The sequence below is a fragment of the Heteronotia binoei genome, chromosome 2 (assembly GCF_032191835.1).
Source record: "Heteronotia binoei isolate CCM8104 ecotype False Entrance Well chromosome 2, APGP_CSIRO_Hbin_v1, whole genome shotgun sequence".
Taxonomy (NCBI): domain Eukaryota; kingdom Metazoa; phylum Chordata; class Lepidosauria; order Squamata; family Gekkonidae; genus Heteronotia; species Heteronotia binoei.
This window is the reverse complement of record NC_083224.1, coordinates 100,762,637-100,777,545: the sequence shown is the minus strand read 5'-3', so window position 1 is coordinate 100,777,545 and position 14,909 is coordinate 100,762,637. Positions and strand designations below refer to the sequence as shown.

Genomic DNA, 14,909 nt, shown 5'->3' with positions numbered 1-14,909 from the left:
CAACCTATGTCAATTGTTCAAGAATGTGAGCATTGATCTAATCCAGCAATAAGCAACATGTACACTAGATGCAGTCTTTATGCAGCATACTTTTGTGTATGAAGTCCCCTATCTAGATGGTAACACATATTCAAATCAAAGTGGGTCCAGGACGTTTAAGCACATAATCAGGTGAAATCTCTGTAGCAGAGTTTCCCAAACTTTTTTCCCTTGTGGCCCAGTTATTTTTACACTTCTCCTTCATGGCCATGGGGTGGAGCTGGGAGACAGGAATTATGTCATTTCCTGTCATGTTACTTCCAGGTCAAGGGCCAAGTGATGTCACTTCCAGGCACACTGAACCAAAACTTCACCTCTTCCTGTGATCTCACTTCCAGGCACTCCCCCAAACCTGCCTCTTCTTCGTAGGTAACTTTGCTTTCAGAAAAATCTCTTTGAAACTCATGCTGAGCCAAAATTAGGGTGGAAAATGGGCAGTCTGCAACTTTTTCATACATTCCCAGGGTCTTCTCTTTCCACCCCCACACCTGCATGCACCTATCTGTTTGTGTGTTCTTCTCCAGCTTGCAAGCACTTCTAATGCCCACGTTCAATTGCCTGCACCACCTACACACCCCTTCCTCAACAGCACTGGCCAGTGTATGCAGTTGGGAGTGCTGTTTCCATTGTCACCAGTAATGCCAGCACTGTGTACCACCCACGCTGGACCCTGGCAGCTGCTCTACCATAAAATATGCTGACACATTTAGTAGGTCCTTCCTTCAGCTGCTACTACTGGAACCCTGCCTCAAGCTTGCTTGGTTTCAAGACAATCTTTTGACAGCTATTTTTCGTACTTTTCCCTTGGCTGAAACACTGGGGAATTGCTGTGAAAGGTAGCAGAGAACTTTACTGCAATTAATGAATTAATTTCAAGTTCTATGAAGTTCATACAAGCTTTTCTGCAGTTATCCCAATAAGGATATTATGAGGGGCTTGCAGCTTTTTACTGGCTATGTTTCCCATGCCTTTAAAAGCAACCTGTTGTGCAGATACTTAGCCAGTGAACTACTTACATCCTTTTTAATATCTACAGGAGGAGTTTAATTTTGGTGTCAGACAGCTGTTAAAAGCAGGACCAGTAAAATGGTGCCAAGTTCATAGTACCATCACCTCCAGTGCTGTTGAGATATACAGCAGTAATCTCCAATAATCTCTTTCTTCCCTACACCTCTCGCTCACTCATACAGAAATCTCATAGAAAGGCCAACTGGCTACAACTAGGGGTGCCAACTTTCCATTGGCAGAGCTCCTATGTCTGCAACAACAGTATGATGAATAGAAAAATTTTGTCCAATAAAATTAGAAGGAAATGAAGCTTAGCTTTTAACTGCACAACACAGAGATGTTGGGGGCTGGAAGGAAGCAAAATGGAGCTCAGGCTTTGCAGCCTGTGTCAGTCTTCAAGCCTAGCTTTTATCTGCACAACACAGAAACACTGGGGGATGGAAGGGAGGAAAATGGAGCTCAGGCTTTGCAACCTGTGTCAGTCTTCAAGCCTCTCTTTTCTCTGCACAACAGAGAGACAGGAAAGAGCTCATGTTTTGCTGGGGGCGGGGCTAGCTTTGGCTTTTCTTGTGATCCGGTATTGAAGTTTCCATGGCTCGGTACCAGGTCGCGACCATGCAAATTGGAAATGCTGCTCTATAGTGTAGAATTTTCAACATTAGCACAAGAATTCTCTCTTAATGTATGCCATAATATGCAATTCCCCTATCCTCAGGTACAAGCAACATAGTCTCTGCAGGTCTATACACAAAAGCTTCCTGTAAGCTTTAGAAACCACCACCCATGGGTACCTACCATTATGCAATCTTCACATATTTGCAAGGTAATCAAGTGGCATTTGCAAGCATAAGCTAAGCCAGGGCAAAAGAACACCCTCACTAGACCTTGAGCCAAAGGCCATGCCATTCTGAAAGGGGTCACATAGCATTTGTTGTGAAACCAGCTCTGCATTCTTCATATATATCCAGTTGCAACTAGAATTAGGCATCAAAATGGAACTGGTTATCAGGAAAGTGCTGGATGATACATCTGAAGAAATAACAGACTTTCCATAGTAACACAGCATGTTTTAACATTTCTTTAGCTTTCAGGCTTCTAAACCTAGAGATTCCTATTCCGCCTGCAGTCCTGATTTATCTAGGGAAGACCTAAATAAACCTGTATTTACAGAAATCTGGAGGAGCTATACATACACACTTACCCTCCTCTCCTTTTTGTGGCTATAGTTCTATCAGCCTGGGAAAGTTCACATAAGCCATAGCTACCACACCTGGCAATAGTCATTCAAATAACCAGCATGCAAAATTGTCTTCATAGAGAAAGGCCTAATTTTCACTAAGACACTTCAGTACATACTACTGTAACCTCAAGACTAGACTACCTTCATGTATTTTGCATGGAGCTGTCTCTGAAAGCAACTTCAGTTAGTACAGGATATACTGGTTAATGGAATTACTAATTCAGTCATATTAGCAGGCTCTTGAAACATCTACATTGACTGCCAAATTTGACTCAAAAGTGCAGGTTTTAACCTTTAAAACTCTTAATGGCCTGGGGCCTCTCTCTGGATAAGAACCCTGAAGATCACTGTGCTTGGCATAGCAGGGAGTCCTTATAGAAAATATTACTGAGCAAGACCAGCAGGAGTCACACATCCTAGTTGATTGTGGAAAAAGCCTATATCTACACAGTGCATCAAAGCTGCATAAAAGATTAGCATACACATTTGCTTTCTTATTGTATCTGTTAATTTACAGGCTTAATGGGAAAAAGAGTCCAGAGGAGACAAATGCAGCAGTTATGATTGTTTATGAAGATGCCTCAAGGGACTCTTGTTCTTCACCGCATCCCTTTTGAGAAAGAAAGACCATGTTAAAACAAAACGACTTTGAATGTTAAGATGACTTATGATGCCAGCCAGTGATAGCTTTTTGGTAATGTGTACTGAAATGTTGCTGTTCACCCATTTAAAAAAATTAGAAAAACACATACATATACACTTCCTAAGTCTGACCACTTTTCTGCGATGCAGTTCACCTGTCAAACACACACATACAAACATATATGTGTGCTAGGGAAGAGTACACACATCTTCTGAAGTCAGCTTTATCCCCTTGAATTACTATTTTCCTAAAGGTGTTCTGAAGTTATAAGAACTGAAAACTAAGCATCAAGGCACCCATATTCACAAGACTTCATTAAAAAGTAGATTTTATTGCAGTAGTCAATGTGCAAAAGTATAATTTTAATTAGATTATAAATTAAGTTATATCCACAAAGCGTAAAAAAATACCTATATAGAGAACTGACAATATACAATAGGTGGAGCTCCCTTCAGAGATGGTCAGCTTATCCAGAAGCCCAGACAGACTAGTTCGTTGCAATTATTATACTGGGAGAAGGGAGAGGAAGGAGGAGAAATGCCAGGCACAATCAATTCCCCCATGCACTGACATGCAGAGAAGAACTGTTTCTGTCTTCTAGCCATGCAGTACTAATCCCAACAGCTGGGAGATTTTTGTTTTACCAGTTTGCCTTAGGCTGATATTTATACCCAGAAGTGCAATTGACTCCCATTTATACCATCTGGGGGTTAGGTTTACATAGGAATGGAAACCTATTTAAACCATCAGCAGCACAAACCATTCATTCTCCCAGAAACACAGAGATTTCATACTAGTCTCAGGATGCCAGGTATCTAACTAACACAAAACTTCTTTGCAGTAAAGTCAACTTCTGAAAGGGAGAAGCACTGTCTTCCTTTTAGCCTTTGGCCCCTTATCTCTGGCTTTCAAAACAAGAGCTCTTCGCATCACAAAAATTTCATATCAAACCACTTTTCATTCATATACATACTATAGATTCCAGTTTGATAGAGTCAAATAAATTAATCATATGAGATGCCTCAAGTCCAAGAAATGTTTGATTGTTGTAGACACAGTTCAGAAAAGGTTGCTAGGTGTGCCATTCTCTTGCCTCCTGGTTTGTGGTCTTCCTAGGCTTCTATCCTAGTCACTTCTCATCTAGACGACAGTACAGGTACATTGCTACAGCCATGGCTGCAATCTGGAAAACAAAATGGGACAGGACAATTTTCTACTACTTTAGTTCAGGTTTCATTACACTGACATAACTTCAAAGCTGGGAACAGACTGTACATTCCTACTAAACCTTATAGATGTTTTAAGAAAGAAGAACAGGATGGATAAAGCTTTCAGGACAGACAAGTCCTGCATACAGCTTAGCAAAACTTATACATTTGATGCACACCAAGACAGGAAAAGGATCCCTGTGGTGATCAAGATCAGTTATTATGAAAGGGTTCTTTCATCATTGTTACCATGTACCACTGCTTAGGGATGGACACAAACTGCCACACAAACTAAAATTCATCATGAATTGTACTCAGTTCATGGTTTGTGAAGCCACGTTCATGAACTGAAGAGCTGCCAAGAACTTCCAACAAATTTTGATGCAGTTTGTGATGGTTCACAAAGAGATGAAAGCAGGAGGTTAAATGGTTTGGAGCACCCTCCTGTTTTCTGCTCTTCACAAAAAACAACTGAGTGTTGGGAACTGTGAAAAGTCACAGGGATCAGAAAATAGGGGCTTAAATGGCTTCAAGCCATTTCAACCCCACCTTTCTGCTGGCTGCTGCTTTTTAGGGGTGTGCAAAAAAAAAAAATCGGAATTAATCGGATTCAGAAATATACAGGTCCAAAATATTTGGAATACCATATATTTTCAAATACCGGTATTCGGAATAGCCGTATATATGGAAGATATACAGCTATTTCCAAATATACGACCCAATTATACCCTATAGGCCATTGAAATCAATGGCAAAATAGGGTATATTGGAAACCACCTGAAGAAGAGGGGGGTTTGAGGGAGAACCCCCAAATTTGCAGGGGACCTGCAGGGGACTCTCCCCTACAAACCTCCCAAGTCCCAAAAAGATTGGGCCAGGGGTTCCCATTCCAGGGGCACTCAAAGAGGGTGCCCCTATCCCACCATTATACCCTATGGGCCATGGAAATCAATGGCAAAATAGGGTATATTGGAAGCCACCTGGAGGGGAAGGGGTTTGAGGGAGAGTCCCCAAAACTGCATGGAACCCTCAGACTCCAAAAATAGCTCTATAAAAACATGAAAGTGACCCACCCCACACAGCCCACACACCAACCCCCTCATACCAACCAAAGGTAATTAACAAAAAACAAAACGTGACAGAAAGAAACTTAACTTTTAACACACACACACCCAAAAAACCAGAACCAGGAAAAGGGATAACAGGACAGGATGCAAAACCAACAGCAACAGATCCAAACAAATCCGAGAAAAGGCCAACAAACTCAACTGTTAAAAAACTGAACTTTTTAACAATAAAAATTAGTCCAAACAGCCCCCCTCCCCCAAGAACCAGAAGAGAAAAGGAACAACAGCAGCACAACATAGCAGCAACAAATCAAACACAGAATCCTTTTAAAACAGTAAAAACTTGACTTTTAATAAATACAGGAAATTAACCAACCCCTCCCCCCAAAAAGCCTTCACCCTAACCCCAAGAAATCCAAACCACCCAAATCAGGAAAAGTAAAAGGACACTGCACTTTTAAAAGTCTTCTCACTAAAGTAAGATATAGCAAATTGGCAAACCCCCACCCCAGGCCCCCACCCCCAGCAGAACCCCCTAACCTTAACACCAAATAAGCTACCCACCCACCCAAATCTGGATAAGTAAAGGGACTCTGAGTCTTAAAAGTCCTTTTACTTTTATCCTAACTAAAATAAAAATAAGAACCCCAAGACTGTGTTACCTTAGATGTCTTCTCCAGGCAGGTCAGGCAAGGCTGAGAGAGAGCAGCAGCAGCTGAGGCCAACGGCCAGCGCAGCAGAATCTCTCTCTTACGCCATGGAGTTCAGCCAGGGAGACTCCTTAAAAAGGTTCTCTGGCCTACACAGAGCAGTTTCAAAAAATACCACTGCTCTGTGATTGGCCAGAGAAAAACAGGTTTCTTACCTGTAAATGATGATCTTCGAGTGGTCATCTGTGCAGTCACACACATGGGTTATCCTCCAGGATTGAACCCGACCTCGGAGAATTCAAGGCAATCTTTGAGCATTAATTTTGGCACGCACTTCCTCTCGTCCCGGGGAGGAGGCATCCACCGCGCATGCCCAGACGAGAGGGAGGTGCCTCACCCACCCGGTTTCTTCCCACTGCCGGATAGGTGGAAATTTTTTATTCAGGAACAAGAAACCAGCTGTGGGGAAGGATTGGCGGGTGTGTGTGACTGCACAGATGACCACTCGAAGATCATTGGTTACAAGTAAGAAACCTGTTTATCTTCTTCGTGGTCTCTGTGCAGTCCCACACATGGGTGACTGGCAAGCTATTCTGCCCGGAGGTGGGTGCTTGATCTGTAACCAAAGGACAAGATTAGTTATGCATATAATAAGCAATATCATACTTACAGTATAGGCAACTGGGGACATCAGTCGAAGATGGATCGTAGTACAGCCTGTCCGAAGGATGTATCACGCCGGGCATGGCCGTCTAAGACGTAGTGCGAGGCAAATGTAGATGGAGACGACCAGACTGCAGTGGCACAGATGTCCTCCATCAAAACACCCTTACAGACGGCTGTTGAGGTTGCAACAGCTCTAGTAGAGTGAGCTCGTAAATGTTCAGGTATAGGCTTTTTTGCCAGTCTATAACATAGTGTAATAGCAGCCACAATCCATTTAGAAAATCTCTGCGTTGAGATTTTAGTGCCTTGATTGTGGGTTGCGTATGCTATAAAGAGTCTAGTGTCCTTTCTGAACTGGCGTGTTCTTTCGATGTAAAAGGCAAGGGCCCTACGTACGTCCAGGTTATGTAAAGTTCATTGACCTGCATTGGTAGGCCGTTGGAAAAAAGCAGGTAAAATCGAAGGTTTCCCTAGATGAAACGCTGAAACTAACTGAGAGCCAGTTTGGTGTAGTGGTTAAGTGTGTGGACTCTTATCTGGGAGAACCGGGTTTGATTCCCCACTCCTCCACTTGCACCTGCTGGAATGGCCTTGGGTTAGCCATAGCCCTGGCAGAGGTTGTCCTTGAAAAGGCAGCTGCTGTAAGAGCTCTCTTAGCCCCACCCACCTCACAGGGTGTCTGTTGTGGGGGAGGAAGGTAAAGGAGATTGTGAGCCGCTCTGAGACTCTTCGGAGTGGAGGGCGGGATATAAATCCAATATCTTATCTTACCTTTGGTAGAAAGGAGGGGTAAGGACATAAAATGACTCTGTCGTGATGGAAAGTGGTGTATGGCGGGTCTGCTCTAAAAGCGCAGATGTCACTAGCTCTCCTGCCAGAAGTAAGTGCTACCAGTAAAGCTGTCTTCCAGGACAAGAGATGTAAAGGGATGGATGCCATGGGCTCGAAGGGTGGCTTCATTAGCTGGCTCTGTACAAGTGACAAGCTCCAGGTGGGCTGAAGCTGGCGGATTGGAGGATGAAGGTGGAGGATTCCTTTCAGGAAGGCTTTAGTAACATAGTGGGAAAAAACAGTGCAGCCTTCAATATGCGGATGAAATGCAGAGATGGCCGCTAAGTAGACTTTTAGAGAAGAGTACGAAAGTCCTGAGTTAGAAAGAGATAAGGTGTAGGTTAAGATCTGAGTGATAGTGGAGAGTTCAGGTTTGAAGTTATGTAGAATAGCATACGCCAAAAAACGTTTCCATTTCAAGGAATAAGATTTTCTGGTAGCAGGTTTTTTGGCGTTGAATAAGACATGCCGAACGTCTGGAGGAAAATTCAGAAATCGATTTTCCAGGCAGTCAGTCGTAGAAGTGCCGGGTTGTGGTGTAAAACCTTGCCTTCTTGCTGTGAAATCAAGTCCTGAACTTGCGGAAGTCGAAGGAATGTGTTGTGTGATAGGAGGAGAAGAGTGGTGAACCAAGGTTGACGAGGCCACCATGGTGTAATCAGGATGCAATTGGTCTGATCCAACCTTATCTTTTGTAATACTCTCGTGATGAGAGGGATTGGTGGGAATAGGTAGTGTAGTGTCCCTGACCATTGCTGGAGGAAGGCGTCCCCTGGCGACAGTGGGGATGGAAGGCCCCGAGTGTAAAAACGCGGGCACTGTGCATTGTCTGGAGATGCAAATACATCTACTGTTGGAATTCCGAAGGTCTGGAACATTGCGTGCAGGTAACGATGGTTGAGAGTCCATTTGTGGTCATTGTCTAGCTGACGACTCAGTGTATCTGCTTGGATGTTTTGGACCCCTGGTAGATGCACCGCTGTCAGGAAAATGCCATGGGCAGTACTCCAGTGCCATAAGGATAGGGCTCGTTTGCATAGTCGGACAGAGGCTGTGCCTCCCTGCCGATTGATGTAGAAGACAGTGGCTACATTGTCAGAGGTGACCTGAATGTGGTGATTGTGGATAGACGGAAGAAAGGATCTCAGGGCTCTGTGGACCGCCAGAAGTTCTAGACAATTGATGTGAAGGGACCTCTTGTAATCGGTTCATTGTCCCTGAACTGTCAGCGCTCCCAAGTGGGCTCACCATCCCCACTTGGAGGCATCGGTTGTGACAATCACAGAGTGTGGTGTTCGTAAGAACCGCATTCCTGCCAGGAGATGACAATCCACCGTCCACCACCTTAGAGATGGGATAACGTGAGATGGAACCGTAAGTAAGGTCATTTGGTGTTGCCGGTGTGGATGGAATGTCCGAACAAACCACAGTTGAAGAGGGCGCATGTGAAGTCTTGCAAAACAGAGGACGGTGGTGGTGGCCACCATAAGGCCTAGCATCCTTTGAAAGATGAGGGCTGTTTGGGAACGATGTGTTTTGATCGTATTGGCTAGGGATTGGATATACTGGACTCTGTCTGCTGGAAGAAAGGCCTTGTGAGATATTGTTGATAAGTGTGCTCCTATAAATTGTATGTTCTGAGTGGGATTCAGGTTGGATTTTGCAGGATTGACCTGAAGACCTAGTGCAGCCAGGAGGGACAGGGTAGATGAAATGTCCTTCTGAAGTTGTTCCTTTGTTTGTGATGCGACCAGCCAATCGTCTATATAAGGGTAAATGGAGACCTGTTGTTGTCGGAGTACTGCTGCCACCACAGCCATACATTTCGTGAAGACTCTCGGTGCTGTAGAGAGACAGAAGGGGAGAGAACGGAATTGAAAGTGCTGATCTCCGACAGCAAACTTGAGGAATCTTCTGTGATGGTGACTGATGGTGAGATGGAAGTAGGCATCTTGTAGGTCTATCAATGCCATTCAGGCCTGCTCGGGAATCAGTGGTAGGAGAGACTGCAGAGTAACCATGCGGAATTTCTTGTAGCGGATATGAAGGATGAGTTTTCGAAGATCCAGTATAGGACGCAACCCCCCGTCTCTTTTTGGGACCAGAAAATAACGGGAGTAGAATCCCATGTGATGGAACTGTGGTGGAACTGGTTCTATAGCTCCCTTGTCCAGCAAGGTTGAGATTTCTGATTGTAGAGGAGGAGAGGGGGGTGTAGGTATGAACCTGTGGAATTTTGGAGTCGAATCGAACTCTATGATGTAGCCCCTGTGGATGATCGCCAGGACCCATGAATCCGATGTTATGGATTCCCACATGGAGTAGAATGGTTGTAGTCTGGTGGTGGCATCTGAATGGGATTGTGGCTGGTCAAGAGATTGAGGGAAGAAGTCAAAGAGACTGCTTCGGGGTCGGTGCTGACTTTTCTGAGGTTTGTGGACGTGCTCTCTGCTGGAAAGGCTGTTTTGTCGGAGGAGCCTTACGTTTCCAGAATTCGGCTTGCCGGGGGGATTGAGAACATTTGTAAAACGAAAGTTTCCAGGTTCTCTGCCAATTAGACTGGGATTGTGGTTGAGTAACTCCCAATCTTTTGGCTCGTTTCCTACTGTCATCAACAGTGGTCAAGATGTCGTCTGTGGTGGCATTAAAGAGGCCCTGTCCATCAAAAGGTAAGTCCTCTATCTTAAATTTGATGTCAGGCTGCATTGAAGAAGACCTAAGCCATGCATGCCGGCGTAGGGCAATCGCAGAGGCCATAGTCCTAGATGAACATGCCACAGCATGACGCACCGTGTTGATTTGCTGCTTGCTGACCCTAGTAAGTTCCTGAAGGAGGTGGGAGGCTTGCTTCTGTGCTGAATCTGGTAAGGAAGGAACCAAGGTGTTAAGTTGGGAGGTGATGTTGAAAGCATATGCCGAAAAACAGCCCATATAATTGTGGGTTTTTGTTGTGGCAGTGGTAAGGGAATAGATCTTCCTTCCCAGAGTATCCAATTTCTTGCCTTCCTTTTCAGGTGGGACTGGGTGTCTTGTCTGTTTTGATTTTGAGGACGAATGCACTATCATGGAATTTGGAGCCAGATAATTGAAAAGAAATTTAGATTCGGGAGCATGAATTTTGTAAAGGGATTCAACTCGTTTCAATGTGGGTGGCACTGAAGCGGGTTTGTCCCAAGCCTCTTTCAAGGTTTCCAGGTGGACTGGAAGCATCAGAAGGAAAGAGCCTGTTGGCAGGTCTGTGTGCACTAAATCATGGACTATATCCGAAACTCTAGGTGCGTCAGTAGTCAGCTTGACGTTAAGGGAGTTGGCCATATTGGATAACAGATCTAGATAGGATCTGGAACCCTCTGAGGGTGAAAGGTCAGCAGGTTTGATAATATCAGATGCCGGTGAAGGAGGAGCTGAGGCTGTGGAGTGGGATGAGTTGGATTGTTCAGCTTCAGACTCTTCCTGGGTCTCGATGGGTGTCCCAAGAGGCTTAGTTATTATAGCAGTTTGTTTGGTCAGCAGAGGGGGCTGTTGAGGTTGTTTAGAAGAGACTGAACACACTGAGGTCAATCTGGTTGGAGACAGTGGCTTCAATACCGTAGTGTAGTGTTTAGGGTGACGATAGGGACTTTCACGGTACTGAGGACAGTCCTCACAGTATGCCTGCTCTCCATGTGAAGGAGTTTCACGGTACTGAGGGTGGTCATCCCGATATACCTGATCAGGATGCGAAGGATGTTAAAGTACGTCACGGTACCGAGAGTCTTCACGGTATTGATACCAATGGGAATCCGAAGATGGTGATCTGTAATATCTTTGGTATTATCTGCGAGGATAAAGCCATCAAGCAACTGAAAAGTGACCCTATCAAGCCTATAAAGCCATCAAGCAACTGTTAAAGCCATCAAGCAACTGAAAAGTGGCAAGGCAGCGGGAGTTGATGGAATCCCACCAGAGATCTGGAAGCATGGGGGCACAGTACTACATAGCACACTTCACAAAGTACTTGTCACCTGCTGGGAACAAGGCAAACTACCACAGGACTTTCGCGATGCAATCATCATCACTCTACACAAGAACAAAGGAGAAAAGTCAGACTGCTCCAACTACCGGGGGATAACCCTGCTCTCCATCGCAGGCAAAATCCTTGCCAGAATACTCCTGAACAGACTGGTGCCCACCATTGCAGAAGAACTTCTCCCAGAGAGCCAGTGCGGCTTCAGAGCTAACAGGAGCACCACCGACATGGTATTTGTTCTCAGGCAGCTCCAAGAGAAATGCAGGGAACAGAACAAGGGTCTATATGTGACTTTTGTCGACCTTACCAAAGCTTTCGATACCGTTAGCAGGAAAGGCCTGTGGCAAATCTTGGAACGTTTAGGATGTCCCCCAAGGTTCCTCAGCATGATCATCCAGCTACATGAAGACCAGCGAGGCCAAGTCAGACACTGCAATGATCTCTCGGAGCCCTTCCCAATAGGCACAGGTGTAAAGCAAGGCTGCGTTCTCGCGCCAACTCTCTTTACGATCTTCTTTAGCATGATGCTTCAAAGAGCCGCAGTAGATCTAGATGATGACGATGGTGTCTACATCCGCTATCGCACCGATGGCAGCCTGTTCAACCTGAGGCGACTAAAGGCTCACTCCAAGACAATGGAAAAACTCATCCGAGAGCTACTATTTGCTGATGATGCTGCACTCGTCTCCCACTCGGTATCAGCTCTGCAGCATATGACGTCCTGCTTTGCAGAGGCTGCCAAGCTATTCGGCCTAGAAGTTAGTCTGAAGAAGACAGAAGTTCTCCACCAGCCTGCACCCCAGGAAGATTATCACCCTCCCTGCATCACTGTGGGTGAATCAGTACTGAAGACAGTCCAGCAGTTCAGTTACCTGGGGTGCATCATCTCCTCAGATGCCAAGATCGACAAGGAGATTGACAACAGGCTGGCAAAGGCAAACCGTGCATTTGGCCGACTGCACAAAAGAGTGTGGAGCAACAAGCATCCGAAAAAAGGCACAAAGATCAATGTTTACAAAGCGGTTGTGATGACAACCCTCATCTATGGCTCCGAATTGTGGGTTTTATACCGTCATCACCTGTGACTCCTTGAGCGCTTTCATCAGCGCTGCCTTCGCACCATCCTCAACATCCACTGGAGTGACTTTGTGACCAACACTGAAGTCCTCAAGCGGGCGGAGGTTACAAGCATCGAAGCACTGCTGTTGAAGACGCAGCTGCGCTGGGCAGGGCATATTTCTAGGATGGAAAACCACCGCCTTCCCAAGATTGCTCTGTATGGCGAACTTTCCACCGGCCATCGAAATAGAGGGGCACCAAAGAAGAGGTACAAGGACTCCTTGAAGAAATCCCTTGGCACCTGTCGCATCAACCATCACCAGTGGTCTGACCTAGCCTCAGATCGCAAAGCATGGAGGCACACCATCCACCAGGCTGTCTCTTCCTTTGAGAACGCACGCATAGCTGGTCTTGAGGACAAAAGGAGATTGAGGAAGAATCGCACTGCTACAGCACCAACCCCAAATCAGACTTTTCCCTGCAGCCACTGTGGCCGGATCTGCCTGTCCCGCATTGGTCTTGTCAGCCACCAGCGAGCCTGCAGCAGATGTGGACTACTGCACCCTCCTTAAATCTTCGTTCGCGATGTCAAGCCGAGAGAGATCTGCGAGGAGATGGTGACCTGGACCTCGATGGGCTATAATAATAATAGTGTTTGCTATGATGACTTCGAGATTTCTTGGCTCAAACTCAAATGGAAGAGTCTCTCGGTGTCGAGGGTTCTCTTAGGGGTGGAGATGCGGGTGTCAGTATTTGTTGTTTGGTAGGCATCGAGACCTCCTTGAATGAGTGTGTGCTGAGAATGTTAGAGCGCTGACTTCTGCTGGAATCTGAAGATTTGGTGTCGAGGATCTTGTCTGGTAAGACAAGACCTTGAGAGGCACAGTATCGATGGGCACCAAGGCTTCCAATGGAGTCGGTGCTGTCTGTACCGAGGTCGCGGTGTCGATAGTCAGGTGTGATGCAGAAGTCATTGATGGAGACTTCGAATCCGAAGGTCTATGGTTCTTAGACTTAGTTTTTGGTGATGTCGAAGGGTCTTTACAAGTCAACTCTGTGCAGTGTCGCTTCCTAGAACCGTCAGACTTCTTGGAATGTTTCCGGGACTTAAGCTTGCTGGGAACCAAGGCCATGGAAGCTGCCGGATGAGCCACTCCCTTTTGAGTAGAGAGGGAAGATGGCGAGGTTTCGGATCCAGAAGTATGGGACATCGTACGGCACAATGAAAACTCTAACAAGTGGCTTCTGATTCTAGCCGCGCGTTTTTTTCTTGCTTGTTATCAAAGATTTCAGGTTTTCATGGCTGGTAACATCATTAGGGTTTGTAGAATCTTTCAGGCTCAAGTGCCGTGTTCCACTGGAGAAAGTTTTCCTTCCAGACGTTTCGTTCTCAGCTGCGGAGAACATCCTCAGTGGCGTTGCAGCCAGAGCAGGCGCTCTGACCTTCTTGGCTGCTGTGCATTGAGTGGGGCCAGGGCTGCTGGAGAGCTGCTATTTCTAGGCTAGAGGGGGTGTGGTGAAAGGGCAATTGGTTTGTGGATGTGTCCATTGTTTGGTGGAGCTTCCTGGAAGGGTAGTGATAAGGAAACTGGCTGTTGAATGTGACCATTGTTCTGTGTTAATTGCTGGGAGGGTTGGAAGGGGTGTGAAGATAAGGAAGATGGTTGTTGACTGTGCTGATTGTTCTGTGGAATATGCTGGTTGTTCTGTGACTTTCTGCAATTTATAGTCTGTAGGGTGTTTTGCAGAGCTGGGTACCAAGATTGGTGGATGAAAATGCCTTCTTCCTTTCTGTTAAAATTGTGCTGGTGTTTGTAAATCTCAATAGCTTCTCTGTTCAGGCGGGTATGATAATGAGAAGCTATTGAGATTTACAAACACCAGCACAATTTTAACAGAAAGGAAGAAGGCATTTTCATCCACCAATCTTGGTGAGGAAAACAGTGAGGAAGAATGCAGGAAAAGGATGAAGATCGCGATGAATAGAGGAGACTCAGCAAGGTAGGTGTATCCCGGGCGGCGGTAAAGAAGAAACTGGGTGGGTGAGGTGCCTCCCTCTCGTCTGGGCATGGGCGGTGGATGCCTCCTCCCTGGGACGAGAGGAAGTGCGCGCCAAAATTAACGCTCAAAGATTGCTTTGAATTCTCCGAGGTCAGGTTCAATCCTGGCGGATAACCCATGTGTGGGACTGCACAGAGGCCACGAAGAAGATCAGTGTTTACTTGGATACCCAAGTAAACAAAAGAACAACAATGTTGCTGATGGCTGGGGGATTAGCCCAGCCATCAACTACACAACAGCCTTGCAAAGCATGCATTTGCAATACATTTTGCAAATGCTTGCTTTGGATTGGCTGCTGGGGCTCTGCTCCCCCTCCCCCTCCCTGCCTGATCCCAGGGAGGCTATGGGAGAGGAAGGAAAAGGCTTCCAAAGGCAGGAAAGGAGGCAAGCATCTTCCCTGAGGCTGCAGAAGCCCCTTTCCCGCCTTC

At 45.9% G+C, this 14,909-nt stretch overlaps 1 protein-coding gene across 1 annotated transcript in view; it reads right to left on the bottom strand.

Annotated features, from left to right (window-relative positions):
- Positions 1-3,241: 3,241 nt before the first annotated feature.
- The window catches only part of TSPAN1 (tetraspanin 1), a 60,901-nt gene continuing 49,233 nt past the window's right edge, over positions 3,242-14,909 (bottom strand). Inside the window, exon 8 of the mRNA XM_060231752.1 lies at positions 3,242-4,113. Within this exon, the coding sequence (XP_060087735.1) occupies positions 4,060-4,113 (54 nt within the window). The 3' untranslated portion in view covers positions 3,242-4,059. The remainder of the gene's footprint in view (positions 4,114-14,909) is intronic.